Source organism: Lemur catta, chromosome 2 (assembly GCF_020740605.2).
Source record: "Lemur catta isolate mLemCat1 chromosome 2, mLemCat1.pri, whole genome shotgun sequence".
NCBI classification, from domain to species: Eukaryota; Metazoa; Chordata; class Mammalia; order Primates; family Lemuridae; genus Lemur; species Lemur catta.
This window is the reverse complement of record NC_059129.1, coordinates 20832856-20860470: the sequence shown is the minus strand read 5'-3', so window position 1 is coordinate 20860470 and position 27615 is coordinate 20832856. Positions and strand designations below refer to the sequence as shown.

The 27615-nt window shown below is 47.5% G+C and overlaps 1 protein-coding gene across 5 annotated transcripts in view; it reads left to right on the top strand.

The window, feature by feature from the left end:
* CARD11 (caspase recruitment domain family member 11) overlaps positions 1-27615 on the top strand; it is a 60541-nt gene that overhangs the window by 10810 nt on the left and 22116 nt on the right. For all 5 annotated transcript variants that reach the window (XM_045541234.1, XM_045541233.1, XM_045541230.1 and 2 more), the window contains exons 2-12: positions 4027-4159; positions 13815-14027; positions 15656-15793; positions 16662-16987; positions 19895-20074; positions 21011-21163; positions 21634-21759; positions 22399-22596; positions 24492-24668; positions 25582-25633; positions 27452-27534. In XM_045541234.1, coding sequence (XP_045397190.1) covers positions 4153-4159; positions 13815-14027; positions 15656-15793; positions 16662-16987; positions 19895-20074; positions 21011-21163; positions 21634-21759; positions 22399-22596; positions 24492-24668; positions 25582-25633; positions 27452-27534 — 1653 coding nt within the window. In that variant the 5' untranslated portion in view covers positions 4027-4152. The remainder of the gene's footprint in view (positions 1-4026; positions 4160-13814; positions 14028-15655; positions 15794-16661; positions 16988-19894; positions 20075-21010; positions 21164-21633; positions 21760-22398; positions 22597-24491; positions 24669-25581; positions 25634-27451; positions 27535-27615) is intronic.

Genomic DNA, 27615 nt, shown 5'->3' with positions numbered 1-27615 from the left:
TAGGAGGGGCTTCTTTTTTTTCATTAAGGAAGGGAGGGATGCCTGCCACCAGCCTTACGTGCTTAATAAATGTTGGCTGTGATGATTACTAGCTGTATAAAGATCAGACAGTGTTGAGTCTGGGAGGGCTGAGTTGGAATCTCTGCTTTTCCACTTACTGACTGTGAGATCTCACCCCATTATTTACCTTTCTGATCCTACTTTCTCATCCATAAAATGGGAATAATAAAACCTACCTGACTGAGCTTCTATGAAGGTTAAACAAGGCACACAGCACTTCCAGTTTGTAAAGGAGTGAGCTGTCTTACAAGCTTTATAACAAATAGAACATGATGTGTGTGCAGAGAATGAGGCTAACTCTTTGATTCTTCATATTTAAATGCATTGTCCATATTTCTAATGATTGACATGTGTTATTTTTTATTACTGTTTTTTTCAATCAAAGTAATACATGAGTCATGCAAAGTTAGAAAGTAAAATAGTCTTATAAGAAAAACTTCAGTCCCAACCCGGCGGTCACCATTCCCAGTCCTGATCCCCAAAGGCAATCACTTCTAACTCTTCAGTGCTGTTTACTTCTGTCATTCACCTGCTATTTCTAAACAATATGCTTTACATTGCTGTTTATTGATATATTAGTGTTAAGATGTTATCAATTCACATATTGTTAGACAGATGAGAATTTATCTGTCTTTCACTAATAATCCACTCCAAGCACTCCTGTTCCTCCATTCTTTCGTTACATTAGGTCATAATTCTTACCTTAGATCATCTCTGATTGTTACATTGTTGTGACTAGGTAAATATCATTCATGCTGAGGCAAGCTGTGCACTGTGATTGTTTTCTTTTGTCTGCATTTTTGTTTCTCCTGGAGTTAATATTGCCTCTTTTTTTTTTTTTTTTTGCATTAGCTCATTTTTTAAAATTTGTTCACATATGACTCTCAGATCTGTCCTTTGCCTAACAACATTATTCGCTAAATTTTCAAATATATCAGAAAACCATTCAGTGTTTTTCTCCTGGCAAACTCTCGCTGGTGGACCCTCCGTGATCCTGCTGTAATCTTGGCCAGCTGCTCTTTGCTACTTCACTTCCATCTGGAACTCTCCTTGCTGCTCTCTCCAGGTAGGTTCCTTGCATTCTAAGCTCCATACCTTCCTCTTTTTTGCTTTACTCCCTCATTTCACTGGAGCTTATCCTCTAGTAGTTGCCTAAGGAAAAGGTACATAGGAGATAAATATTTGGAGTTCTTGCCTTTCTGAAAATCATTTTATTCTATTTTCACATGTAATAGTTTGGATGGGTTTAGGATTCTAAGTTAAAAAGGTTAAAAAGTATTTTCTGAAAATGTAAAGGCATTGCCTTCCTGTCTCCCAGCTTCCAGTGTTGCTATTAAAGATCTGACGCTACGCTTGCTTCCATTCCTCTGCATATAACCTGACATTTTCCCTCTGGAAGCTTCTAGGGTCTTCTCCAATTTGCTGGTGGCCTGAAATTTCACAATGACATGCTCTAGGAAGGTTCTTTTCCACTTATTGTACTAAGCATTCAAAGAAAGGATCCTTGAAACCTAAAGACTTATGTTCTTACACTCACAGAATTCTCTAAAATTATTTCTCTGATCATTTCATCCCTTAATTGGTATTATATCCCCAAAACATATACAAGGAGGAAACACAATCTGTAAAATCTCTTTTTAGGGTTTCTATTTATTGGATATTAGACCTTCTGAATTGACCCATTTTTACCCCCTTGTCTTCTTCCTCCTCTTTAAGTTTTTATTTAACTTTTTGGGCAATTTCTTCAACTTTATCTTCCAATTCTTCTACTGATTTTACATTTCTTCTGCCTTATTTTTAATTGCCAAGAACTCCTTCTCGTTCCTTGGTTGTCGCCTTCACAGTACCCGCTACCACTGCTGTCTAGACGCAATGTCTTAGCTCACCCCCTGGTGGATCTTAATTATCGGGTCGCATTTTTTAAGTTTTCTCTTATTCTGTGCATTGTCTGCTTGCTGCGGGTTCCTTGTATCACTGTCCCTTTCCATCTCTGCCTTTCACGTGGACACTTTCCTCAACCATCAAGTGATCTTTGGTTCTCTATTCTTAAATGGGAGGCAACAAAAACCGGGGTTCTGTTTGTCATCGAAGGGGCTCCACTGCGGCGCGACTGGGCACTGATCGTGCCTGGGTAACACCAGGGATAGGGCATTTACCATCCACCAAGCCAGTGATTCCGCTTTTGAGAAGCAACAGTTGTTCTTTTTAACCTTGAGCTCAGTTTTCATTCTATCTTAAGTTTACATGTTAAAGTGACATTTCAGGGAGCTTTTGTGGACACACTTTCTGGTTACAGCCCTTTAAAAAAGTAAACTCTTTGTAAAAAGTAGTTCTAGGTGCCGTGTAGTAGTAATTAAGGGAAAGTCAGAGAATCTTGGGTCCAAATCCTACCTTTTACGCTAGTTATGTGACCTTGAACTTCTCCAAGCTTTTACCTTCTTGGTTGTAAGATAGTGATGATGATGATGATGGATGATACCACCACCTACCTCAAAGAGTTCTTGAGGTTTGTCGATTACGTGTAACAAAGTACCTGGAGCACCGTGAACAGTCTCTCAGCCTGGCGGGTGACATTTCGTCTGGTGAATGTGGGGCAGATAAGTCAGTCTCGTGAGTGATCAAGAGATTGACTTTTCAATCCTAGAAATCTTCCCTGACCTCAGGACCAAGTTCTCAAATGCTGTAATCAAAATTCTAAGGGCAGAAACAGTGCGGCCTCATTAGTGGTTTTCTTGTGCCTCAGTTTCCCAGCCTGTGTTGACATGGTGGGAAGGCAGAATAGCAAGGCTAGCAGTGCAGACCTGTTCTCCCTTTCTTGCAATTAAAACCTTTCTTACAATCTTTTTTAAAAGCCTTTGTTTCCGATGATAAAAGAAACACATGTTCTCTTTTTTAAAAAAATGCAAATGCAGAAAGTCCAACTTCCCTTTGCGTTTGCTCATGAGCGTGTGGACCTCTCTGCCACTCTCTGCCACTCTTCTCGAGGGCCCTCGGCTCTGCAGACCACCTCCTCCGCAGCCCTGGCCCCAGCCCTGGGCAGTTGTGCGGCTGCCCCTGTCCCGGCCACGGAGCAGGGAGGCCAGGAGGAGACCAAGGAGACGGTGTCCTCTGGAGACGCGCATCGTGCCACCTCCCCCGGGCCGAGGGCCTCTGACAGCTCACTTCAACCTGAGCTGACACCCGACATGAGCAGCTTTGTCAGCCCTGTGAGATCTAATGTCACCTGTGATTAGTCCTCAAAGCCAAAACCAAGCAAGTTCCTGATTAAACAGTGGCGTCCCAGGGTCCCCGTCACTCCTGAGTGGAGCTGTCCTGCTGTAACAGCCTGAGGCCTCCCCACAGGGCTCCGAGCCGCCGTCCTCCTCACCGTCCCAGGGTCTGAACACCACCTTTCCCTCTGCCCTTCCCCGAAATACCCAAATCCAGCTGGGCTCCTAGAGCGGCTGAGCAGGGCACTAACAATGGCCTTGTCGTCACCATAAGGAACGTCACCCTTGGGAAATTACAGTGTGGGTTTGCCATGGCATGTGCCTGCCTAAACCATGGCAAGCTGAAGGCTGAAAATATAATTCACAGTGCAGGGGACTCTTCTGGGCTCGGGAACAGGGTTTGCTGCTTTTGACCTCATGAATTAAGAGCTGATTAGAGCATCTCCACTCTGCAGGTGCTTGTCCCAAAGCCCTGTGAAGACCCCCCAAGGCTCCCATCTGCCTTTCTCGCCATTCCCGGGGTCTCAGGACCTGCGGTCAGTGCCTTTCTGAGTGTCCACACCCTGGGTGGGCCAGAAGCCCTCCTCCCTCAGCAGCCCCCGGCACACTCCACCCTGTCAACGTCACCTGGGGTGACATGCACCTCTGGCCTTCCCGGCTTTTTCTTCCAAAGCAGAGCATCCCTTTGATACTTGAGTGGGTCCCCTCTCTTTGACCTCTGTCCCTGCTCCAGGGCTGATTTTCGCTTTCTTCGCAGATCCTGGCCATCCCCACTCCGGATCCAGCGGGAGCCTGGCTCGAGGGAAGACAAGATCCAGCCAGAAGGTGTAGAAGTCAGACCCAATGACGGGATAGCAGCGCCTGCGCCCTGTGCACCTGCTCCATGCCAGGTACTTTGCATACGGTAGCCCTCTACGTGACGAAATAGCAAGTTAGGGTCACCTGAGACGTGGCAGGGGCTGGGAGGGGAGGAGGGGCAGGAAGCAGGCTCTGACACTCGCCAGAGTGGGGTGGACAGAGAGGTGGCTGGCATGCCTGGGATGCAACCAGGACAAGATCGTGGGGCTGGCAGGAGGCAAATCACGCAGGACCTGCAGGTCAAAATCCAGATGTTGAACTTCAGTGTAAGAGCGAGAGGCAGCCACACCATAGGTATCTTGAATGCACAAGCGAGGGACGTGAGCCCAGTGGCTGTCACAGACTTTGTCCTTGGGTGGGTAACATGCCCTGTGCTTCCCAAGTAAAGGTGAGCAACACAGCCGGGGGGGCCTGAGCTTGCTTTTCGGCTGTTTGTGGAGAGACTGGTGTCATCTACGATTTGGCTCAGACTGGAAGCTAAACCCTGCCGTGGGCTGGGTCAGAGCTGCCGCAGCTCTGGCCAAGACTGAGGGTAAGCACAGACCATCCGGCCCGGGGGGCTGTGCAAATTCAGAGCCTCCGCGTCTCACAGTGCTTTTATGGGCAAATTGCTTTCACAGAAACTGCCCAGAGCTTGACACGAGCCGCTGGGCTCGTCCCAGGTGATGCGACTGCATCAGGCTGAGTTACAGTGAAGTGTTTGGAAAGGAAAATACATTTCAAATTGTGTCGGAGACATTCTGTTCCTTTTGAGGCTGGCTACACTCCCCATAGTTTTTACCCATGAAATATTTCGTACAAACAAAAATATATATAGGTAATGTGTATCGCTGAGACAAAGAACAGCAAAATGGACGCTTGTGTGCCCAGCTGAAGCCATGTCCCCTGGGCATCCTTCCAAGGTCACATCTCTCTACCTGCGCCTCCCCAGGGGAGCCACCATCCTGATTTGTATGAGTTCCTTGCTTGCCGGGATTGTTTTGCTATATATCCCTAACAGCAGAGTTTCATTTTGTATGTTTTCTAAATGTATGTAGACATTTTCATCTCGTACGTCTCCTGTGACTTGCTTTTTCACTCGGCACCATGTTCCCAAAGTCCGTCCCTGCTGACGCACGTGGCTGTGTTTCTTTGCGTTTTCGCTGCTGTAGAGTGTGCCATTGGTGAACTTCCAGGTTTTTCACCCACTCTGTCGCCGCAGGATACTTGTGTGCTTTCCAGGTTCTTGGATGCACGATGCCGCTGTTGAACATTCTTGCACAGGTCTCCTGGCGCACAGATTTCCCCAGGGATTATACCCATGGTTGTGTGGTGTGTGTTTTCAACCCCACTAGGTAAAGCCAACTTGTTTTCCAATCCTCAAGTTTTTTCAACCACTAACAAGTGTCTGTAGGTGAGCCCCTGCGGGGGAAGAGGTGCCATATCGTTCTTGTTCTTTGCCGCTCCAAGTGGGAACAGATGGACCCAGATCTTCACTCTTCACAGCTTGGGTTGTTCACTGTATGAACTCTAATCCTTCACTCGGCTGCTTTATTTTACCTCTTCCTCTGCTCAAAACGCTACCTGCTTGGGGGAGCCTTTGTACCGGGAGGTCTGGGCAGGAATCCCAGTTAGACTTGCTGTGCACCCCTGAGTGGGTGTGTAGGCTCTCTGTTTCTTGGGTTCCTGGTCTACAAAACAGAGATGAGCACGTCCACCTCTCGGAGCGGCTGTGATAATTAAATGAGATGATTTCTAGAAAGGGTAGGACACGGTGCCTGGCACACAGGGCCACCCAGGCAGGAGCACGTCCCGTTCTGCCAGCTGCATGTGCTTCTGCCCCCTGCAGGCCTCCAAGGGCGCTGCAGAGGCTTGGGTGGGCAGCCGACTCTCGCCACCCAACTCTGGGCACCTCGCAGTGCAGGGACCGAATCCTCGCACAGGGCTTAGCATGGGCAGACGCTGGAGTCAGCTGAGGATGAGGAGGCCCTCTCACCTGGGCACATAGGAACTGACCAGGTTGCCCAAGTTCGACTTGACTGCTGGTTGCCAAGTGGCTTTGCTGTGTGGGGCTGTTACTGATGGGACAAGTTCCAACAAAATTGAGGGTCTGTGATTTCATTACACCTGACCTAGGAGGGTCATTTCCTGTCCTGCTTGGTGGCTGCATAAACCACCCCAGTCTGTGACACTGAGTTCTCTTGGAACTGGGGGTTCACATGTGCCAACTACAACCTCCTTGTCCATAGAGGCCGGTGAGAAATACTTCCCAGTCCATCCAGACCTGCCTGTCTCCCTGCCTTGAGCTGCTGTGTAGAGAGTTCCTAGGCACAAACCTTCTGACTGCCCAAAAGGTAGAAGCTTCTCGACACCTGACTTTGGGTTCTTTTGTGCATTCACAGTGCTGGGTGAGTCTTTGCACAAAGCAGATGCATTTTCCAGTTAGGAGGCCTTGGCTGCAGATCACAGCAAACCCAACTTCACATGGCTTAGGGCAAAGGGCAGTTATGACCTTACAGATGAAAGAATCCAGAGGTGGGAGGGGTCCAGAGCTGGTTAGTGCAGTGCCCAGCAGGTGACATCAAGAATCCGGGGCCTTTCCATCTCTCAGCCTTGCCACCCTGGGGGTGTTAGCATTTGGCCTCAGGTGGGTCCTCAGGTCACAGGCTGGGTGCAGTGACCCAAAGCATCACATACACCTTCACACACCAAGACCCACAAGCTCAATGATGGAGTGACCCTCCTTTGTGCTCCTGTTAAAGACCAAGGAAAACCACCGAAATCACTCCCCCCTCCCCCCGTGCGCTTTCCTGCAGGCTGAACGGGCCAAAATCACTTTGTGTGCTTCCTCCTAAACCACTGGTAGAGGCCAAACAAGATCCACCCCTTGCAGCTCAGATATCTGGCCTCCCTAGAGCACGAGGCTGCCTGATTCCTGGAAAAAAAAAAAAATGGGGATTCTGTTAGCAGAAAGAGGAGGAGGGTGGTGTGGAGAGACACCGGCAGTGTCTGCCACCTGCTCCATAAATAATTTGTTGAATCAAATTCATAGGATGTCAACTCCTTGAAAATAATAAAGGCAAGTACATTTTCCTTTCTGAACGAAAATGATCGTGCTGACACACTGTCAGAAGGAGCCATCGTCGTGTCATATTTATGTTGCACTGGATGTAAACCCTCACCGATGACCCAGGTAGCCAGTGCCACGTGCTGGCAAAACGGCTCATAGAAATTAAGACTTAGGTCTGTGAAGCAAAGTTGTTATTGTCTATACAAACTTCGCTGGACTGAATGGGGACCCAAATCCTCGTTTTTAATCACTTTAAATCTGGTTGTTGCTCATAACAGCAAATAGATATTTTCACTCAAGGTTCTTTGGTTGCATGGAAAAAAATTCCACTTAAAATATCTTAAAGTAGTGGGTGGGGAGGTTACTGAAGGCCTACAAGGGCCAGAAACCACATGTGCCCAAGGCTCATTGGGACAGGAACTGAGTTCCGCACCACAAGAGGCGACCCCGCCACCCTTCTCACAGAGCCCTGTGGTCAGCAGGCAGCTTCCTCTACGTGCTTGTCCTTTCTCTGCCCCGACAGCCTTGACCTGCCTGTGTCTCTCTTCACTTGGCTCAGCTCCGGCCTCTGTGGCTGCCCTAACGCAACCTTCCAGCTCAATTCTCCATGGCAGACTCGCCCGCCCACCACGCAGGAAATCTCCGAATCCAGGAATTTGACCGTTGCCACCCAGCTTGTCAATTGGTCCTCCTTGGAGAAGGTCAGGTGGCCGTGGCCAGAGAGGTTATTTGGTACTAACAAGGTATCAGGGCTGTGGCCTTCAGAGGGGATGTGGTAGGAAAGCGCTAGTGTGGCTACTGCTCTAGACTTGGCTTTCATCTCTGTTAACTTTTCTGTTCTGTTTTTCAGACTATACAAGTAATGCATACATATATGCTTGTTGTAAAATACTGAAACAGAGTTGGTCACTGCCTCTGAACTCATCCCTCTTCCCAGATATAACCGCTGTAATCAGATCCTTTCAAAGCCCCCACACACACTCACATACACACATACGTCTATATAATTATAGTCTTGCTTTGTGTTGGATTACATAAACAAGTTCATATTGTACATATTCTGAAATTTACTTTTTTTAAAACAGTGTATCTGGGGATGTTTTCATGTCACCACATCCTTTTAAAATGCTATAGAGTATAGTACAAAAGAACCAGGAGGATCCGCTGATGGCAATTAGATTGTTGCCATTTTTTCCTATTACAAATAGTGCTAACTGTTCAAGTGAAAAACTAAGGGAAAATTAAATATCCCATAATAGGGGAATGGATAAATAGTGTATTCTTGTAATGGAATAATATACAACAGTTAAAAGATGAATAAACCAAGCAAAAGTCACAGATTATCAAAGTGAATTTTAAAAAAAAACAAGATCACCTATATACTGTCTACAGTATATAGATATAAAGAGGTTGAAAGTAAAACGACAGAAAAATATATCATGTTAACAACAACCATAAGAGAGCTGGAGTGGCTACACTAATATCAGACCAAGTAGACTTTAAAATAAAAATATTATTATAGATAAAGAAGATTTCCTAATGATAAAAGGGTCAATCCACCAGCAAGATATAATAGTTATAAACATATATTCACCTAACAGAGCTCCAAATACATGAAGCAAAGACAGAATTGGTGGGAGAAATACCCAATTCAACTTTATTACCCTACTTTCAATAATGAATAGAACAGCTAGGCAGAAGATCCAGAAATAGGAGACTTGAACAAGACTGTAAACAAATTAGACCTAACAGGCAGCACAACTGTACTACTATGCTCCTCCAACCACAGCAGAATAATACATTTTTCTCAAGTACACACCTCAAACATTCCCTAGGACAGATTGTATACTAGGCCATAAAACAACCCTCAAGAAGTTTGAAATGATTATGATGATATGAAGTATATTTTTCCCACAGTGTAATTAAACATCAATAATAGAAAGAAATTTGGGAATTCACAAATATAGGGAAATTAAACAGCACACTCCTACTAAATAACCAATGAATCAAGGAAAAATTCATAAGGAAAATTTAAAAATCACAAGGGAATTAGTAATTAGAAAATGTGCTTGTGAAAACACAACATACTAAAACTTACAGGATGCATCTAAAGCAGTGCTCAGAGGAAAAATCATAGCTATAATTGCCTGTATTAACAAAGAAGAAAGGGCCAGGCTCAGTGGCTCACACCTATAATCGCAGCACTTTGAGAGGCCGATGCAGAGGGATCACTTGAGGCCAGGAGTTCCAGACCAGCCTGGGCAACATAGCAAAACTCCATCTCTACAAAAAATAATTTTTTTAATTAGCTGGGTATAATGGCATATGCCTATAGTTCTAGCTACTTGGGAGGCTGAGGCAGAAGGATCACTTGAGCCCAGTAGTTCAAAGTTACAGTAAGCTATGATCACACCACTACACTCCCGCCTGGGTGACAAAGAAAGAAAAGAAAAGAAAAATAGATCTCAAATAAATAACCTAACCTTCCACCTTACAAAACTAGAAAAAGAACAGGAGCTAACTAAATCCAAAGCAAGGAGAAAGAAGGAAATAATAAAGACTAGAGCAGAAATAAATATACAGAAAATCAATGAAACCAAAAGTTGGTTCTTTGAAATATCAACAAAATTGACAAACCTATAGCTGGACTGACTGAGGGAAAAAAGAGAGAAGATTTAAATTACTGGAATCAGAAATGAATGAAGGGACATTATAAGTGACCTTACAGACAGAAAAAGGATTCTGAAAGTAACTGTGAGCAATTGCTGCCAATAAATTAGATAACTTAGATAAAATGGACAAATTCCTAGAAAGACACAAACTTCTGAAACTGGCTCAAGGAAAACAGAAAATATAAATAGATCTATAATAACAAAAGAGACTGAATTTATAAAAAAAAAAAATCTACAAATAGCCCATGCCTGGATATCTTCACTTAAGGACTTAGTGTAAGTCCTACATGACAAAAGAAAAATTAATACCAATTCTTTAAAAACTCTTCCAAAAAGTAGGTGAGGAAGGAACACATCCTAACTCATTCTATGAGACCAGTATTAGGCTGATATCAAAACCAGACAATGACCTCACAGAACAAGAAAGCTATAGGCCAATATCTGTTATGAATATAGATGCAAAAATTTAAAAAAACAGCTAATTGAATCCAGCAACATATAAAAATAATTATACACCATGACTGAGTGGGATTTATGCCAGGAATACAAAGTTTGTTTAACATCTGAAAATCAGTCAGTGTGATACATCATATCAATAAAATAAAAACCACATGACAATTTCAAAAGATACAGAAAAATCAAGCACCCTTTCATGACAAAAACACTCAACAAACCACAAATGTAAGGGAATGTCCTCAACTTGATAAAAAACATCTGGTTAAAAAACAACAAAAATCTACACCTAAAGTCATATTTCATAATGAAAGATTGGATGCTCTCCCCCTAAGATCAGGAACAAGATAAGGATGTCCACTCTCACCACTTCTATCTAAAATTGTGCTGGAGGTTCTAGCCAGGACAGTTATGAAAGAAAGAGAAATAAAAGGCATATAGATTGGAAAGATAGAAATAAAACTATCTATATTTGCAGATGACATGACCTTATATGTAGGATATCGTAAGGCAACTACTAACAAAGTATTAGAACAAATAAATGACTTCAGCAAGATTGTAAAATATAAGATCAATATACAAAATCAACTGTATATCTATAGACCAGCAATGAATATTCCACAAATGAAATTAAGAAAACAACTCCCATTTACAAGTCATCAAAAGTAATAAAATACTTAGAAATAAATTTAACAAAACAATATAAGACTTGTGCACTGAGAACTATAAAACATTGCTGAAATAAATTAAAGAAGATTTAAATAAACAAAAAGACATCCTATGTTCATGGATCAGAAAACTTAATATTATTAGACAGTAATACTCCCCAAATTGATCGACATATTCAGTGGATTCACTATCAAAATACCAGCTCCCTTTTTTGCAGAAATTGGCAAACTAATCCTAAAATTCACATGGAATTGTAAGGGGCACCTAATCGAGGCCAAAACAATCTTGAAAAAGAATAAGGTTGGAGGACTCATACTTCACAATTTGGAAACCTATTACAAATCTACAGTAATTAAGACAATATGGTACTGGAATAAGGATAGACATATAGATCAATGGAATAGAATTGCTAGTGCAGAAACAAACATTTACATTTATGGTGGGTTGATTTTCCACAAGGGTGCCAAGATCATTCAATCAGGAAAGAATAGTCTTTTCAACAAATTGTGCTAAGACAATTGGATACCCACACATAAAATAATGCAGTTGGAACCTTACTTCACACCATACACAAAAATTAACTCAAAATGGATCATAGCCCTCAGTGTAAGAGCTAAAGTATAAAACTCTAAGAAAAAAACAGTAGTGTGTCCTCATCACCTTGAGTTTTTTAGATACGTGCCAAAAGCACAAGTGAAAAAAGAAAAAGGAAATAAATTGGACAACATCAAAATTTAAAACTTTAGTGCTATAAACAATGCCTTTAAGAAAGTGAAAAAACAACTGACAAAATGGAAGAAAATATTTGCAAGTCACATATCTGTTAAGGAACTTGCATCCAGAATACATAACAAACTCCTACAACTCAATAGAAAAGGGACAAACAATCAAATTTTAAAATGGATAAAGGATTTAAATAGATATTTCTCAATACAAATGGCCAATAGGCACATGAAAAGATGTTCAACATCATTAGACTTTAGGAAAATGCAAATCAAACCCACATTGAGATACCCCTTCACATCCAGTAGAATAGCTATAATAAAAAGACAGACAATACCGGGAGTGTTAGCAAGAATGTGGAGAAATTAAAACCCTCCTACATTGCTAGTGGAAATGTAAAATGATATAGCTCTTTGAAAAAGAGCATGGTGGGTCCTCAAATGTTAAACATAGAGTTACCATTTGGCCCACAAGTTCCACTCCTGTGTATCTACCCAAGGGAAATAAAAACATACATTCACACAAAAACTCATACATGAATGTTCATAGCAGCATTATTCATAGTAGACAAAAGGTAGAAACAACTCAAATGTGCATCAACGGGTGGATGGATAAACAAAACGTGGTGTATCCATACAATGAAAAATTACCTGGCAATTTGAAATACATGAAATAATGATACATGCTGCAACATGGATGAACCTTGAAAGCGTTATGCTGAGTGAAAGAAGCCAGTCACAAAAGACCATCCATTGTATGAAATGTCCAGAAAAGGCAAGTCTATAGAGACAGAAAGTAGATTAGTGATTGCCTAGGGGCTGGAGGCACAGGTATTGAAGGGAAATGGGGAGTGACTAATAAAGGGTATGAGGTTTCTGTTTGAAGTGATGAAAATGTTTTAAAATTGACTGTGGTGATGGTTGTACAACCCTGTGATATACTGAAACCACTGAATTGTACACTTAAAAAGGTGAATTGTATGGCATGTGAATTATATCTCAAAAAAGCTGTTTTTTAAAAGAAAGAAATGAAGTATTGACACATGCTTCAACCTGGATGAACCTTGCAAACATTATGCTAAGTAAAAGATGCTAGTGACAAAAGACCACACAAATCTGTAGATAGAAAGTAAATCAGTGGTTGCTAATGAGGGAGATGGTAGGAGGAGGTCAAGAGTGACTAATGCCCAGGTGTGGTGGCTAGCACCTGTAATCTTAGCACTTTGGGAGGCTGAGGGAGGAGGGTCACTTCAAGTTCTAGACCACCGTGGCCAACAGCGAAACCCCATGTCTAAAATAGTAAAAAATTAGCCAGGCGTGGTGGCACACGCCTATAGCCCCAGCTACTTGGGAGGCTGAGGCAGGAGGATTGCTTGAGCACAGGAGTTCAAGACTGCAGTGAGCTATGATGACACCACTGCACTCTAGCCCAGGCAGCAGAGTGAGACCCTGTTTCAAAAAAAAAAAAGTGAATACTAATGGGAATTGGGTTTCTTTTAGCTAGGACAGAAATATTCCAAATATTAGATTGTGGTGATGATTGCACACCTCACAAGTATATTAAAAAAACATTGTACACCTTAAGTCAGTAATTATATGGTATGTGAATTATATCTCATTAAAGCTGTTTTTAAGAATGAATGAATTAGATCTATATGTATCCACCTAGAAAAATCTCAAAAAAATGCGGAGGGGAAAAAGCACATTTAGAAAGGAAACCTACAGTATAACACCATTTATGTGAAATTTTAAAACAAAAAACAATAGTATTAATATATATTGTTTTGGGAGCGAAACATTCTTAGTAAGACATAAAACCTCAGACGGAAAGGGTATGCTCCAACTGCAGGATTTTCCTTCTCTCCCCTATAAATAATCTTTTAAATTTTTTATGGCTTAACCTTCCATTGTTTATGTTTAGTATATAAGGAAATATATATTTTTTATATTCATATCCCCTTCGTTTCTTAGATAAAAGGTAGAATGCTATATATATTTTTCTTTTCAGTACAGTACTTTTTTTTTAACTTAACAATATATTCTAGAGATCACTCCAAAGGAGTTTATAGAGCTGTTCCTGTGAGGCTCTTTTATTAAGCTTGTTGGGGTTTATGTCTAAAAGGAGGAGGGCCAGAGATGGATGACTACATGGAGACGCTGAAGGATGAGGAGGACGCCTTGTGGGAGAATGTGGAGTGCAACCGGCACATGCTAAGTCGCTACATCAACCCCGCCAAGCTCACCCCCTACCTGCGCCAGTGCAAGGTCATTGATGAGCAAGATGAAGATGAAGTGCTCAATGCTCCCATGCTGCCATCCAAGATCAACCGGGCAGGTAACCTTAGAAGTGCTTTGGGGGGAAGAGGGTGGGCAGCTTCAGGACACACCCTTCCATTAGCTGTACCAAAATGAGGTTTCTCTAGGTCCAGGAGTTTTAAATTGGGGTCCATAGACCACCATCAACCCTTGTCCCCCAGCCAAGCTGCCTATGTTTAGAGCTTAGAGGATCCATGAACTTGAGACATAGGGAGAGAATCACATCTTTATTTTACAGCCTAAACTGAAATTAGCATTGCTTTCAATTAAGAATGTCAGTAGGCAACAAATTACAGTAGTGATTAGTAATTCCTGTGATTTAGTCAACAATAAAAATTACAGATATCTTCATATCACATTACAGCTGTTGCAGATCTCTCAAAATACCATTTACACTCATCTCTCCTTTGAAATTACAGTACTTATTAGACCTGCCAAGAGATCTTGTTATTTAATGTATTAATAAAGAAGTACATTTATTACTGAATCACAAATTTGCTTAATATTTGATAACTGTATTTTATTATAATTGGTTTCCCTTGTAATCTGATGTATTTAATCTGTTTAAAAATATTATTCTGAGAAGGGGTCCTTAGACTTTTCCAGTCTGACTTGGGGCTATGGCAGTTTATCAGATTCAGTAAAGATAATAGGTATGGTTTGTGAAACCTGTTTCAGTTTTTATATGTACATGTGTATATACATATATATGTTTATAGACTTTATGTATGGACACTAGGCCACAATGTAAAGTGTACTTCTTTCTGTGGATCACAGTTTAAAATGTTTGAGAATCACTGTCCCCCAGCTGCTGCCGATAACCAGCTTCTAAGCTGTGACTCTTGTATCAATGGCAGACATCACTAATCAATCACAACATGGGTTCCCACTGAGTTTGCATGTAACTTTAGAATCCTTCTCAAAACAGTGCTCCAGGCAGCTTCACCAAACAATCAGAGTTGACATAACATAAAACTTATTTATTGTGTCTGTCCTACAGAAAAAGGTTGAGTTTTAGGACCTCAAGTAAAGATATATCTGAAAATAAAATGCTTAAGGAAGGGCCAAGAAACATAAGCAATAAGTGAAACTAGTAGTATAGACACTGGAAACTGCTGGAGAAATTACATTTAGGTTAATGATGTTTCCATACTCTAATAATCCCAAAGAAGAACATGGAGCTGTGCCTGCTTCCCATGACTTTTTCTAGCTCCCCAACCAAATATTTGCCTTCCTGCTCTGAATCCCAGAGAACCACATATTATCCCATAACTGTTATTGTGCTTCTAGCCTGCTTCAGTCACAGAAGAGATGGTGCCTGTATGCTTCATTTTAGCCCTGGTCAATTGGGAAGCTCTTTAAAACTATTGGTTTCCTGCGGCTGCAAGTCCATTTATCCTGGTTCTACCAACTTATTATAGAAAGGAAATGAACATTCACTGAACCCCTGCTGAGCACCTGGCACCTTGATTTATTATAATAATACATTATGTGGACTTCAAGATACAACTTAGGAGTGACAGAATGTGGTGAGACTGTCTTCTTATAGTTTATTGAGGGATTTAAGTTTAGGATAAGACCAGATATGGAGACTTGCTTCCATTTAGACATGTATTCTTCTCACAGAGAGATTTGGTCTTTCCCTAGGCCGACTGTTGGACATTCTACATACCAAAGGGCAAAGGGGCTATGTGGTCTTCTTGGAGAGCCTGGAATTTTACTACCCAGAACTGTACAAACTGGTGACTGGGAAGGAGCCCACCCGGAGATTCTCTACCATTGTGGGTAAGTGGCTTTGCCTTCAGGAACATATGCACTCTAATAGGAGGTGTGTGTGTGTGTGTGTGTGTGTGTGTGTGTGTGTCCCTTCAGCAGAGGGACAGTTCTAAATCTCTGATGACATGCCTGTGACATGTAGGATTTAGGGACTGCCAACCGCCTATTTTGCCTAATGATGAAAGGTAGGTGACAGAGGGACAAACTGAAGCAGGGAACAAGAAATGTGGGTGTTCATGGAACACGCATCACGAATGGTGCTGGGGTGGAACAAAAATTCATTCTACCCTCTGGATCTTGTCCTTGCCTTGGCTGCTCTCTTGCTAGTGTCCCACGGGACAGAGCCCTTAGGCATCTTGTCTTCTTAATTTTTCTTCCTAAACAATATTGAATCATTCTTCTCTCCATCTCCACCACTAACCCCAGTCCAGACTCACACAACCCATCAACGCCCTACGTCCATTCCTGATCTATTCCAGTGTTTTCTCCATTCCTCTCATTACCCTCCCATTTGAAATCCTTTGGTCATTTTCCATTGCTCCCATGTAAAGACCCTACATGGTCCAGCCCCTTTTTTCTCTCTCCTACACACCCTCGTAGCTCCCTATCCCTTTACATTGTGAAGTCCTCATAGTCTGTAGTTACATTTGCGGATGATCATTGATTTTTTTAATGTCTGTCCACATTACTACACCATAAGCTCTACCAAGACCACGGCCATTTCCCTCACTCTGAATCCCCAATGCCTAATGGGTAGTAGGAGCTCAGCAAAATGCTGGTGAGTGAATGAGTGAACGAATGACACCTGCCCCGCATCTGGAACCTCCTTTTTCCCCTTGCCAGTCCTCAGGCCTGACTGGGTGCCCCCTCTCCACAGTGGAAGAGGGCCACGAGGGCCTCACGCACTTCCTGATGAACGAGGTCATCAAGCTGCAGCAGCAGATGAAGGCCAAGGACCTGCAGCGGTGCGAGCTGCTGGCCAAGTCTCGGCAGCTGGAGGATGAGAAGAAGCAGCTGACGCTGACCCGGGTGGAGCTGCTGACCTTCCAGGAGCGGTACTACAAGATGAAGGAGGAGCGGGACAGCTACAACGACGAGCTGGTCAAGGTGAAGGACGACAACTACAATTTAGCCCTGCGCTACGCCCAGCTCAGTGAGGAAAAAAACATGGCGGTGATGAGGAGCCGCGACCTCCAACTCGAGGTGAGGGGCGCCCGGGGCTGCACGGCCAAGCTGAGCAAGGGGGAAACAAACGTCGCTGGGGCTAAAGACACCTATACAGGCACGTGCAGACACTTACTGGCCGCCCGAGCTTAGTGCCCAGCCAGCTAAGTGGGAATAGAGGACACAAAGGCTCTAACGCCTAGAGCCACCATGCGCATGCGTGCGTCTCCAGTAGTGCTTAGCGTCCCTGGCTCAGCTGCCTCCATCGGATGTGCGCATGCGCAGACAAGCTCACACGGACCCTGCGGGGCTTTCCGACTCTGGCTTGAGGTCCAGATCCACTCTGCGCAGGCGCGTGCGGGGCTTAGTGCGGCTAGCTAGCTCCACAGTGCACGTGTGCAGACATGCGCACACAGGCCCTACGTCCGGCCCGAACTGTGGCCCTTGGGAAAATTAGAGTGGAAATGGACATAGCACCAGTGTCTTGGTTGCATGAACTTCTTGGGGCCAGGACTCTGACCTTCATCGTTGTATCCACAAAGCTCAGCATGCTGCCTGGCCCAGTGAGTTAGTCGATACATCTATCAGTGAAGGACCCACCCGCTAAATGATTGATGTCATTAATGAGTTTACTTCCGAACTGGATTTGCTTCATTCATTCTTTCTTTCTATTTATTGAGCGCCACCTTGCACCGGGCTCTTTTCTAGGGATACATAACTCAAGACTAAGGCCATGCTGTCTTGGAGCTCACGTTGTAATCAGAAAACAAATACATAAATGCCTGGTAGTAGTAAGTGCTATCAAGACGAGAAGACAGGGTATGAGGACACAGAACAAGGCATGCTGTTTTAAATAGGGTGGTCAGGAAAGGTCTTTGAGAGGGGGACACGTGAGCAGAGATCTGAAGAAAGGGGGGTAGCCAACCACGTTAGTCTCAAGAGGAAAGCACATGCAAAGGCCCCAAGTAGGGGGCAGGCTTTATTTTTATTTTATTTTGAGAAATGACGGGAGACCCAGTGAGGCTGGAGCCAAATGTACAAATGGTACAAAAGGAGGTGGGAGAGATGGCCAGGGTCCAGATTATGGAGGCATGGTAAGAACTTTGGAATTTATTCTAGTCATAATGGGAAGCCACTGAAGGATTGAAAGCTGAGGAGTGGCAATTGATTTATATCTTAGAAGGATCACTCCAGCTGCTGGGTGGAAAATAAACTCTCAGAATATTTATTAAGCACCTGCCATGTGTAAGGCACTGTGTTAAGCGCTGTGGGAGACACAGGGATAAATAACCTGAGCTCTGCTCAGGTCACTTACAATTTAGTGAAGCAGACAGATCAGTAAACAATCCCCTAGAATTCAGGCAAACTGACTCAGTGGTATAGCAGGCAATGGAGTGTTTCCATTAAAAGCATGAGCTTTTAAGTCCAATAGTTTTGAGTTCAAATTCTGACGTCTCTCTTTACCACTTACTTAGCTATTGGCCTCAGTTTCCTCATTTGTAAATGACAACAATGAAAATAATATCTCTGCCCTAGGATTGCTGAGATACTGAACCATAAGTCTTTGGCAAAGTGGCTGACCCAGTAAGCACCCCACATTGCTAGCACCCCATGCCCACTGGTGTGGAAATCAGGATCTGGACCTAGCACAAGATGCTTGTGTTGATCTTTGAAGATGCTGAGGATTTCTTCTTTCTTTCTTTCTTTCTTTTTTTCTTTCTTTCTTTCTTTCTTTTTTTTTTTTTTTTTTTTTTTTTTTATGTTTGTGTGCACGCCCAGGAGGAGAGGTTTCTGTACTATTTTACCTAGGATTTGGAGAAGTTAACCTGTGGCAGGGACTTACAAATTTCCTAGAACTTCCTCCTGTATTACATTTCTCTGGAGATACGTTAATAATGAGAAAGCGTGTAGAACTTGGAAGAACATCTGGCCAATGGAGTCCCTGGGCCATGTCTCAGTCCCTGTATGCCCCTTCCTTCATTATCTCAGGCCATTGGGGTGCGGCAGTTCTTTCCTTGCTAAAGTCACCACCCTCTAACTGTCAGATTTCTGAGACTTCTTCCCACAAGCCTAGATTTGAAAGTTGACACCTTCCCCTTTGGTGCCTCCTTTGCAGCCCTGAGCACAGCCTTCTGGTTTGGGGTACTTTACCAAAGCCGATCAGTTTGGGGAAGCAGACAGGCTTAGTCACAAAGGTTCAAGAATTTTTCTGCTGGTCTCAGTTCCTGATATTAAACTCTTGAGGGTGAAAGTCAGCACATCTCCACTTGTCCCATTTCCAGATATAGTAGCTGCCTCCTCCAGGAAGCCCATCTTTTTGGCCCAGAGATCCTGCAAACTTACAGACTGATGTATTTCACGTGGGCCTTTTTCTTTTTCTTTTTTTTTTTAGCAGCAGGGCCGTTTGTTCAAATAAAATCTTATATGAAGTCCAAGAAGACAAAACATACAAACAGCTGCTCTGGGGGATAAAGTTGGGCGGGGAGAGCCCCAAACCCTGACTTCTCCACCCTCTCTTCATTCCCTTCCCTAACCCTGGGATTCTTCATGGAATCCTTGAGTTCCGAGGACCAGAATTTGAAACCCATTCAAAAAAGGGCAATGATAGGGGTAGCATACCTTGAGGAAACACCAGCTTGAGTGTCTTTTATCCTAATCTGTAACCTCTTCCACCCCATAAAAGTTACCCAAGGGAATTTTCTCTGAGACATATAGCCCCTTTAAAACTATTCTAAACTGACTACTCAGGAACTCTCCATCAACAAGGAGATGGTGATTTGTTTCACTGGAGAAGGTTTCTGTGAGCCCTTCTCTGCCACCAACTGGAAGGAGGGAGGGGCACACACAGGTTATACTGGAAGTCCGGTGGGATGCGGGGACACATTGCCTTTTCTGAGTGTTTCTTGCCAGCTTCATTTTCCCCTGGGTACCCTTGGGGTGTTTCAGATCGATCAACTGAAGCACCGATTGAATAAGATGGAGGAGGAATGTAAGCTGGAGAGAAATCAGTCGCTGAAACTGAAGAATGACATCGAGAATCGGCCCAAGAAGGAGCAGGTTCTGGAACTGGAACGGGAGAATGAGATGCTGAAAACCAAAAACCAGGAGCTGCAGTCCATCATACAGGTGAGGGCCTGGGCAGGACAGGATGGGGCCCCCGGGGTGACAAACATACCTGCTGGAGTGTGAGTCCCAGAGTCCCGCCCCGAACCTTGCTGACTGCAGAGCCACATCCCTGGGTTCCTTACTTTCCTCCTCTGTAAAGAGGTAACCACACCACCCACTTGTTGAGATGTGGCATTTTGTGAGATAGTATTTGTGAATTTGAAGCCCTCCATGAAAATCACCATGCAAGTGGAAAACAGTGCCCTGAGCACTGTGAGAAGACAAAAGTCCGTCCAGGAAACCTACTTGCCCTTAAAGATTTCAAGAAACTCAATTTTAATTCTTTGCCACTTGTTCAAACCTCAGATGCCCCACAGTTGTCATCACAGAATCACTTGTGGGTGTGGAGGAGGAAGTTACTGAAGAATAACATCCCAGAACACATCTGCAGGGAAAGAAACACAATGCATCCCCTACTTCCTCTAAAACTATCTCCCCTCCCACCCCATCCCCCGGACTGGCTGCCTGGGTTTCAGATTCTGGTTCAGAGCAGAGAAAAATCCTGGTTTAATCGGGACAGATTAAGTGATATTTCGGGGGCGGCATCTGGAATGCAGATCAGCCCTCCCTTTGTTGTCACCTGTGCAGCGTTTGGGGAGCAGCAACGGCTTCTCTGGGCTCTGATAAGAGCCGGGCAGAACAATAGGCTCGGGATATTCCTGAGCAGATGCTCCTGAGCAGAAGCAGGTTTTCTGCTTCTTTCCAGGTGATAAACTTCTTAAACGATAAGCTGCTTAGAGACCCCCAGAGACATCTCTTCTCGCCTCTGCCTTTCTGGCACAAAACCTTCTGCTGTGTCAGTGTCTGTTGCTGGCTCTTCTGTCCCCCGCCTTCCAGGGCCACCTTGCTCCCCACCCCTCACCCCGACACTGTCAAACCTCCCACCTGCCCGCCCAGGCCGGGAAGCGCAGCCTGCCAGACTCAGACAAGGCCATCCTGGACATCTTGGAGCATGACCGTAAGGAAGCCCTGGAGGACCGACAGGAGCTGGTCAACAAGATCTACAACCTGCAGGAGGAGGTCCGCCAGGCAGAGGAGCTGCGAGACAAGGTGGGAGTTGGGGGCAGCGTCCCCAGCCAGTGCCCTCACACTGGCCCCTTTGCACCAGGGTGCACTGACTGACGTCTGTCAGCAGGACCTCCTGACCCCACACTCCTTTCCAGGGACTGGTCTGACCCCTGGTATAAATTCCCTCTACTTCCCAGCATCCTGCTCCTTTCCATTATGTGTGAGTCATTGTGTTAGCTCAGCACCCATCCTCCCGTCCTGGCCAAAGGCCACAGGAGGGCCAGCACCGTATCTGCCCTGTCCTGTCCTCCCCACCTTAGCTGGCATATACTACCGTGGTTCCCTCCACTCAGACAGCTGGCTCTCGGGGGGACAGGCCACGTCCTGACCATACCGGCTCAGGGAGGGATGAGCCAGCTGCAGCCAGTGGGAAGGCCTGACCCGAAAACAGCCATGAGTCCCGACCTATTGATTGCTTGATGCGCGTATTGATTTCTCCGTGTCGCTCACAGTACCTGGAGGAGAAGGAAGACCTGGAGCTCAAGTGCTCGACCCTGGGGAAGGACTGCGAGATGTACAAGCACCGCATGAACACGGTCATGCTGCAGCTGGAGGAGGTGGAGCGCGAGCGGGACCAGGTGCGGCACCCCTGAGCACAGGGCCCCCAAGGTCGCACAGCGGGCCCAGGCCCCAGGCCATGGGGCTTGTCAGGGTGTTTTGTCCAGTGTAAGGTCACTGACTATGCAGGGATTGCTCACGAATCCCTCTTTGCTATTTCTGTTCCAAAGAGGAATTCCACTCCTAGAGGCTTTCAGAATTCACAGGCATTCGGGTGTCGCAGGGGTCTCAGCTGGGCTCCAGCAGCTTCCGAAACCAAGCGTGGTCCTTGAATGCCCGGTCTCTCGAGTGAGAGGGACAGGTTCAAATCCCAGCCCCATCTTCATAAGGCGTTTGCCCACAGACAAGCTGCCACCCTCTTGACACCTCAGTGCCCTCATCTGGAAAATGGGGATAATCACAGTATCGAGTGTGGGCTCCTGGAGATGCCACGTCACAGCTCTCAACACAGTGCCTGACACATCTCCGGGCTGGACAAACAGCTCTGTGATACTATTGGTGAAGGAGGCAGTGATTGAAACACCCAAGAGTCAAGGTCAAGACAGAAGCCACGCCTATGTGGCTGCACCCTGGGTGGAAGCGTGAGGGTGTCCCTGGGCACAGTCTGGGTGGGTCAGGGTGATGCGCCGAAGCAGCCCTCGCCCCACTTCTGCCCGCAGGCCTTCCACTCCCGAGATGCAGCCCAGACGCAGTACTCTCAGTGCTTGATCGAAAAGGACAAGTACAGGAAGCAGATCCGGGAGCTGGAGGAGAAGAACGACGAGATGCGCATCGAGATGGTGCGGCGGGAGGCCTGCATCGTCAACCTGGAGAGCAAGCTCCGGCGCCTCTCCAAGGACAGCGGCTGCCTCGACCAGGTGGGCTGGGCTGGGCCAGGTCCCCCGGCACTGAAGCCAGTACCCTCCCGGCACCAGCGGACTGCTGGCCAGGGTCACCACCTCCCCGTGCAATGGCTCTTGTACACTGGAAGCCAGAAGTACACCCTTCCCTCCCACACCCAGGACAATCCACGTCCTTTAACCCTCTGTATGTGTCTGTGTGGTGACGAGTAGGAGCCGCTCATTTGGAAGTTAGGAGATGCAGGGTGGAGCCTGGCCCAGCCACTTCCTAGCTGGGCAGCTTCTCCCTTAGGGGCTTTGACGCCCTCTCAGTTGACCACAGCCAGCCACTGACCCCCAGTGGGACTTCCCCCACCTTCTGAACCGTCACTGGGTTTAAGCTGCCCTGCTCTTGGAGTTGCTGGTGCCCATGAGCAAACTGTCAGTTGTGGACAGTGTGAATTGCAGCATGCACGTCCCAGCAGGACCCAGGCACTCAGAAATGAACGAATGCTGCCGTCCAGGTAGATGCTCTTTCCATCAGCGCAGCAGTGGGTTTATGGGGCACTGTCACATGCAGGTGCGGTGCAAAGTGCTTTCTGTGCATCATCTCATTTACACACACAATTGTCTTGCAAGGAAGGCACGTACTGTCCTCATTTACAAAGGAAGGGACCCAGATGCATGCATCTGGGGGCTTGCCAGAGGGCCCAGCTCCTCGGGGACCTTGGGGTGCTGTGATAAGGCCCACCCCTGCTCTCACAAGACTCAGAGCCCAGCACTGGGGGCACATGCAGCAGCATGACATTTCAACGTAATGCCGCAAACTCCAGGTTAAAGGGGGCACTCCAGGTTGCCCGGGGGAGGAGGCCTTCCTTCCCTCCGGGTACAGGAAAGACCCCCTGCAGCAGAGGGGGCTCTCAGTGGCTCCAGGACCTCCACCTGGATGCTCTTCCTCCAACCTCACCTGGCCAGGTCCACTTACCTTCTGCCCTTGGCTGAAACGCCACTTCCCCTGGGAGACCTTGGCCCCCATCACAGGAACCAGGGCCCTCTGTGACATGAGTAAGTGCCACAGTTTGTCATCATGCATAAGCTCCATGAAGGGCCCTCTGATTCCAACACCCAGCACGGTGCCAGGCACAGGGTGGGCCCTCAGGGAGTACCTGCCAAATCCATGCAGGAAGGCCGCAATGGCACCTGGTCAGGGGAGGAGAGTGGGACCAGTGTCCCCGGCTGCAGGACTGGCACTGCTGCCTCTGTGGAGTGGGGGGCGGGGGTAGGGGGCAGTTACGGGCATGTCAGGGTGGGCTGCATGTGTGGGGAGCTCTGATTCCATTTTGGGACCCTGCAGGGTTCTTGCAGGGAAATAGGACCAAAAGCTTTGGGTTTAGACGCAGCATAGCATGAGGGGCATTGTGTGGCTTTGGGGGTCACACGGAAGCTCCTCCTAAGGCCCTTGCACCTCAGCTTCCTATTTTGTAGAAAGTGATTATTAAAAACTGTGTGTACTTGTCAGGGAGGATTAAGTGAGATGATGGATGTGAAGCCCTCAGGCCGGTCCCTGGCACTGTTCTTTGTCATTGTTCAGTCATTCAGCAATATCTGTAATATTTTTAGCTTAGGCACAGAGCTAGAAATTGGAAATATAGTGGTGGCATCAGCTTTAAGGGACCACGACCAGGTAGAAGGCGATGTCCTTTCTGTTGTTAAAGAAGACGAGGGTCTGGTCCGGGCCCCGGCAGGTGGGTGGGCAGCAAGGACAAGAGGCCTAGGAGGAGGCGGCCAGTCGGGCTGGAGTGAGAGGCCTTGGGACGGCAGGCCCAGGAAAGAGCGGCCGTCCTGAGTGTTGGGCCTGGGAGGCCTCGCTGCTTTGCCAGCCAGTAGCTGCCCTTCAAGCTGTGTCACCAGCACCAACTTCTCTTTGTCCCCAGAGCCTGCCCAGGAACCTGCCCGTGACCATCATCTCACAGAACTTTGGGGACGCCAGCCCCAGGACCAATGGCCAAGAAGCAGACGATTCTTCAACCTCAGAGGAGTCGCCCGAAGACAGCAAGTACTTCCTGACCTACCACCCGCCCCGGCGCCGGATGAACCTGAAGGGCATCCAGGTACCGGGCGAGGAGGGCTGCTCGCGTCAGACCCCGGGGCGGGAGGGGCGGGGGCGCCGGCCCTGCAGGCAGGTGAGGGTGCATCATGGCCATGCGTGTTCTGGGCGGGGCTCAGGGCTCAGAGGTGGCTCCACCTGTTCCAGCTCTGTGAACGGAAATCACGGCACGCTTTTTGCTCATTTAGTTGCTTTTGCTGAATCCCTCTCAAAATTAAGAGAGAAAGAGAATGAAATAAGCATTATTTCCACATTCATTTCTTTATCCACCAAATAAGTATAGCGTGCTGTCACCTGCCAGGCACCGTTGGGGAGCCGGAGTTACCGCAGTAATCCTGTGGCTTTGCTCAGGACCTGGTGCAGTCATGGCAGCGGCCGGCTCCTGATAAGGACGGAGGGAGGGAGGCCATCTCCAGGGGCTGGCAGTCCCCTTGCCTCTCCCAGCCCTGCACACACCAGCCAGGGCCCTGAAGCAGCACATCAGAGCCCAACCGGGGAACCGTTAGCACCTCATGCCGAGGGTGGCCAGGCAGCTGCCGGAGAGCCTCATCCTCTCCTGGCAGTTCCTTGCATACCCAGCTCTGCTCAGCCTCGTGTCCCCATGTGTCGCCCCTTCCCCACGACCGCTCCAGGCTCACATCCTCTCTTCTGCCAGCACCATGTTGCACGGCCTCCCTGGGAGGCTGTTTGTCTGCACCAGCAGCTGCCTGACTCGAGCCCAGGGGAGCTGCTGCGTCTCGTCGTCCCAGCCGCGGGAGATGGCACGGCATTCGTTCTGTGCCAACCCAGGCGGCCGTGTGACGAGGGGCAGGATGGCGCCCCTCGTTTCATTTTTTTCCTTAGCTCTGGTGACATGTGTCTGGGGCCTTGTTTGATTTGTGTCCTGCGTCTTGTTTCTTCCCCTCCCCTCTCTTCAGCTGCAGAGAGCCAAATCCCCCATCAGCCTGAAGCGAACATCAGATTTTCAAGGTTAGTGAGACGCCCGGATCCCTCTCTCCATCTCATCCGTCACTCCAGCTCTCTCGGTCCATCTGGTTCTCCCACTGGGGCCATCAGTCCTGCAGAGGCCTTGGGGTCCCCAGGTGGTGGGGTCTGCCCAGATAGCAGCTAACGTTTATGGTTATCCGAGGCTGGCGGGAGTCGGGACTGCAGACACGTCACCTCTGGGGTTCCCTCCACCCCACCCCGCCGCTCCCAGTGGGTCTATCCAGAGCCCCTGACTCTTCCGCTGAACTGTGCGTCTCTGCTCGTGGGTTGTCGGCTGGAGGACCGCGTGCCCTTCCCCCAAGACTTTGGGCTGGGCGGTCCCCAGACTCATGAGGCTGTCTGTTCACCCACAAGCCTCTGGTCCTCCGAGACACACTGCCCCCAGCATCCTGCCTCACATTCTTGCTGTGTCTCTGGGAGTGACAGATCGGCCAGCAAGGCTTGGCCCAGGGAAATCAAGCACCTACTGTGTGCCAGAGGCTGGAAGGTCCTGGTAGACGCCCATGGAGCCCACGCACTCAGGCAATGCCATAACCAGGAAGCGGAACATGCGTGGTACACTGAGATAACACATGGAGGAAGGTTGGAGAAGGATCCCTCAGGAAGGGAACATTTAAACAGGGCCTGGAAAAGGCAGCATTTTGGCCAACAGGCAGTCCCCGGAGAGACTCCTCAGGACAGATCTTAGCACGTAAACAGAGGTGTGGAGACCAGGAAGCGCACAGTGCAGAAGCTGCTCTGCAGCCATGGCACCCAGAGCAGGAAAGCGCTGGGGCTGAGACTTCAGGCACCATGCCGGAGACATGGCCTGTCTTGCATGGGGAGGGCCTCCAGGTGGCTCCAGGGAGGGCAAGAGAGTGAGGAAGCCCGGGTTTCAGGCAGTTCTCCTCAAGCCTGGAGGACAAGGGAGAGGCCCAGAGCTGGGGCCCAGTCCAGATCCCTCATGGCTGTGTCAGGAATCTCAGTGACTTTCCTATCAGGAGGGAAGTGCAAAGGGCCTGGGGTCTGTGGGAAGTAGAGAGGGTGTTTGCCCCAAAAGGAAGGGAGAGGTGCATCTGACCACAGGGCTTCATTGCTCCTCACCAGACCCTGACAGGCTTCCCAGTGGGAGGTGCCGGGGGCCCAGGAGAGGACAACAGGGTGCCCACCTACTGGGGTGTGTATGTGCATCTGTCCATGTGTGTCTGTGCCTGTGCACACACAGCATGGCAGGGGGTGACCAGGAAGGGACACAGATGACAAATCTATCAGATGGGGGCTGAGAGGAATGTGCACAGAGTCCCCAGGCAGGCAGCAGGGGCAACCCCAAGGGAGGCTTTACTGAGGGGGGACAAACTTGCCCAGCCCCCACTTGCCCTGGTTCGCTGGTTGGCCAGCCCTGCCTGTCAGGGTAAAGTGGAATCCATTCTGAGGATGGAGAATTGGGCAGGGGGACCTGTGCCCCCAGCTATGCATTGTCCCCAGAGACAAATGATGTCATCCACCTTGACCCAGGCTGCTGGGGCTGGCCCTGGCAGGAGGCAGGGGCATGTTGGTGAAGAAGGCCCTCCCAGGAGCCTCCATGTGAGGTGGGAAGAGAAGAGGTTTCCAGCGCTCTTCTTCCTGCAGATGCCAGAGGGGGGGTCCCCACCCCACCTGGCAGGAGGAAGCTCGGGGCGGATGGCCGGGTGGGAGAGCCCTGCCCTCCATGCCCCTCGCTCTGATTTCCTTTTCCTCCCTTTTCTCTCTCTCCTCTGTTTTCCACCTCAACCTCTCCTGGCCCCTTCCCTTCTCCCTGTCTCTCTGGCATCTCGAGGACAGTCAAGGGACATGAGGACGACGGCGCCGATGTCAGCCCCCGCTCCTCCAACTCCCTGCCCATCAGCAGCTCCTTCTCCAAGATGGTGCGTCTCTGCCCCACCGCCCACGCCCAGCACCCGGCCCAGGTCCCCACCTCGCACTCCTGGGGTGCAGCCCAGCCTGCC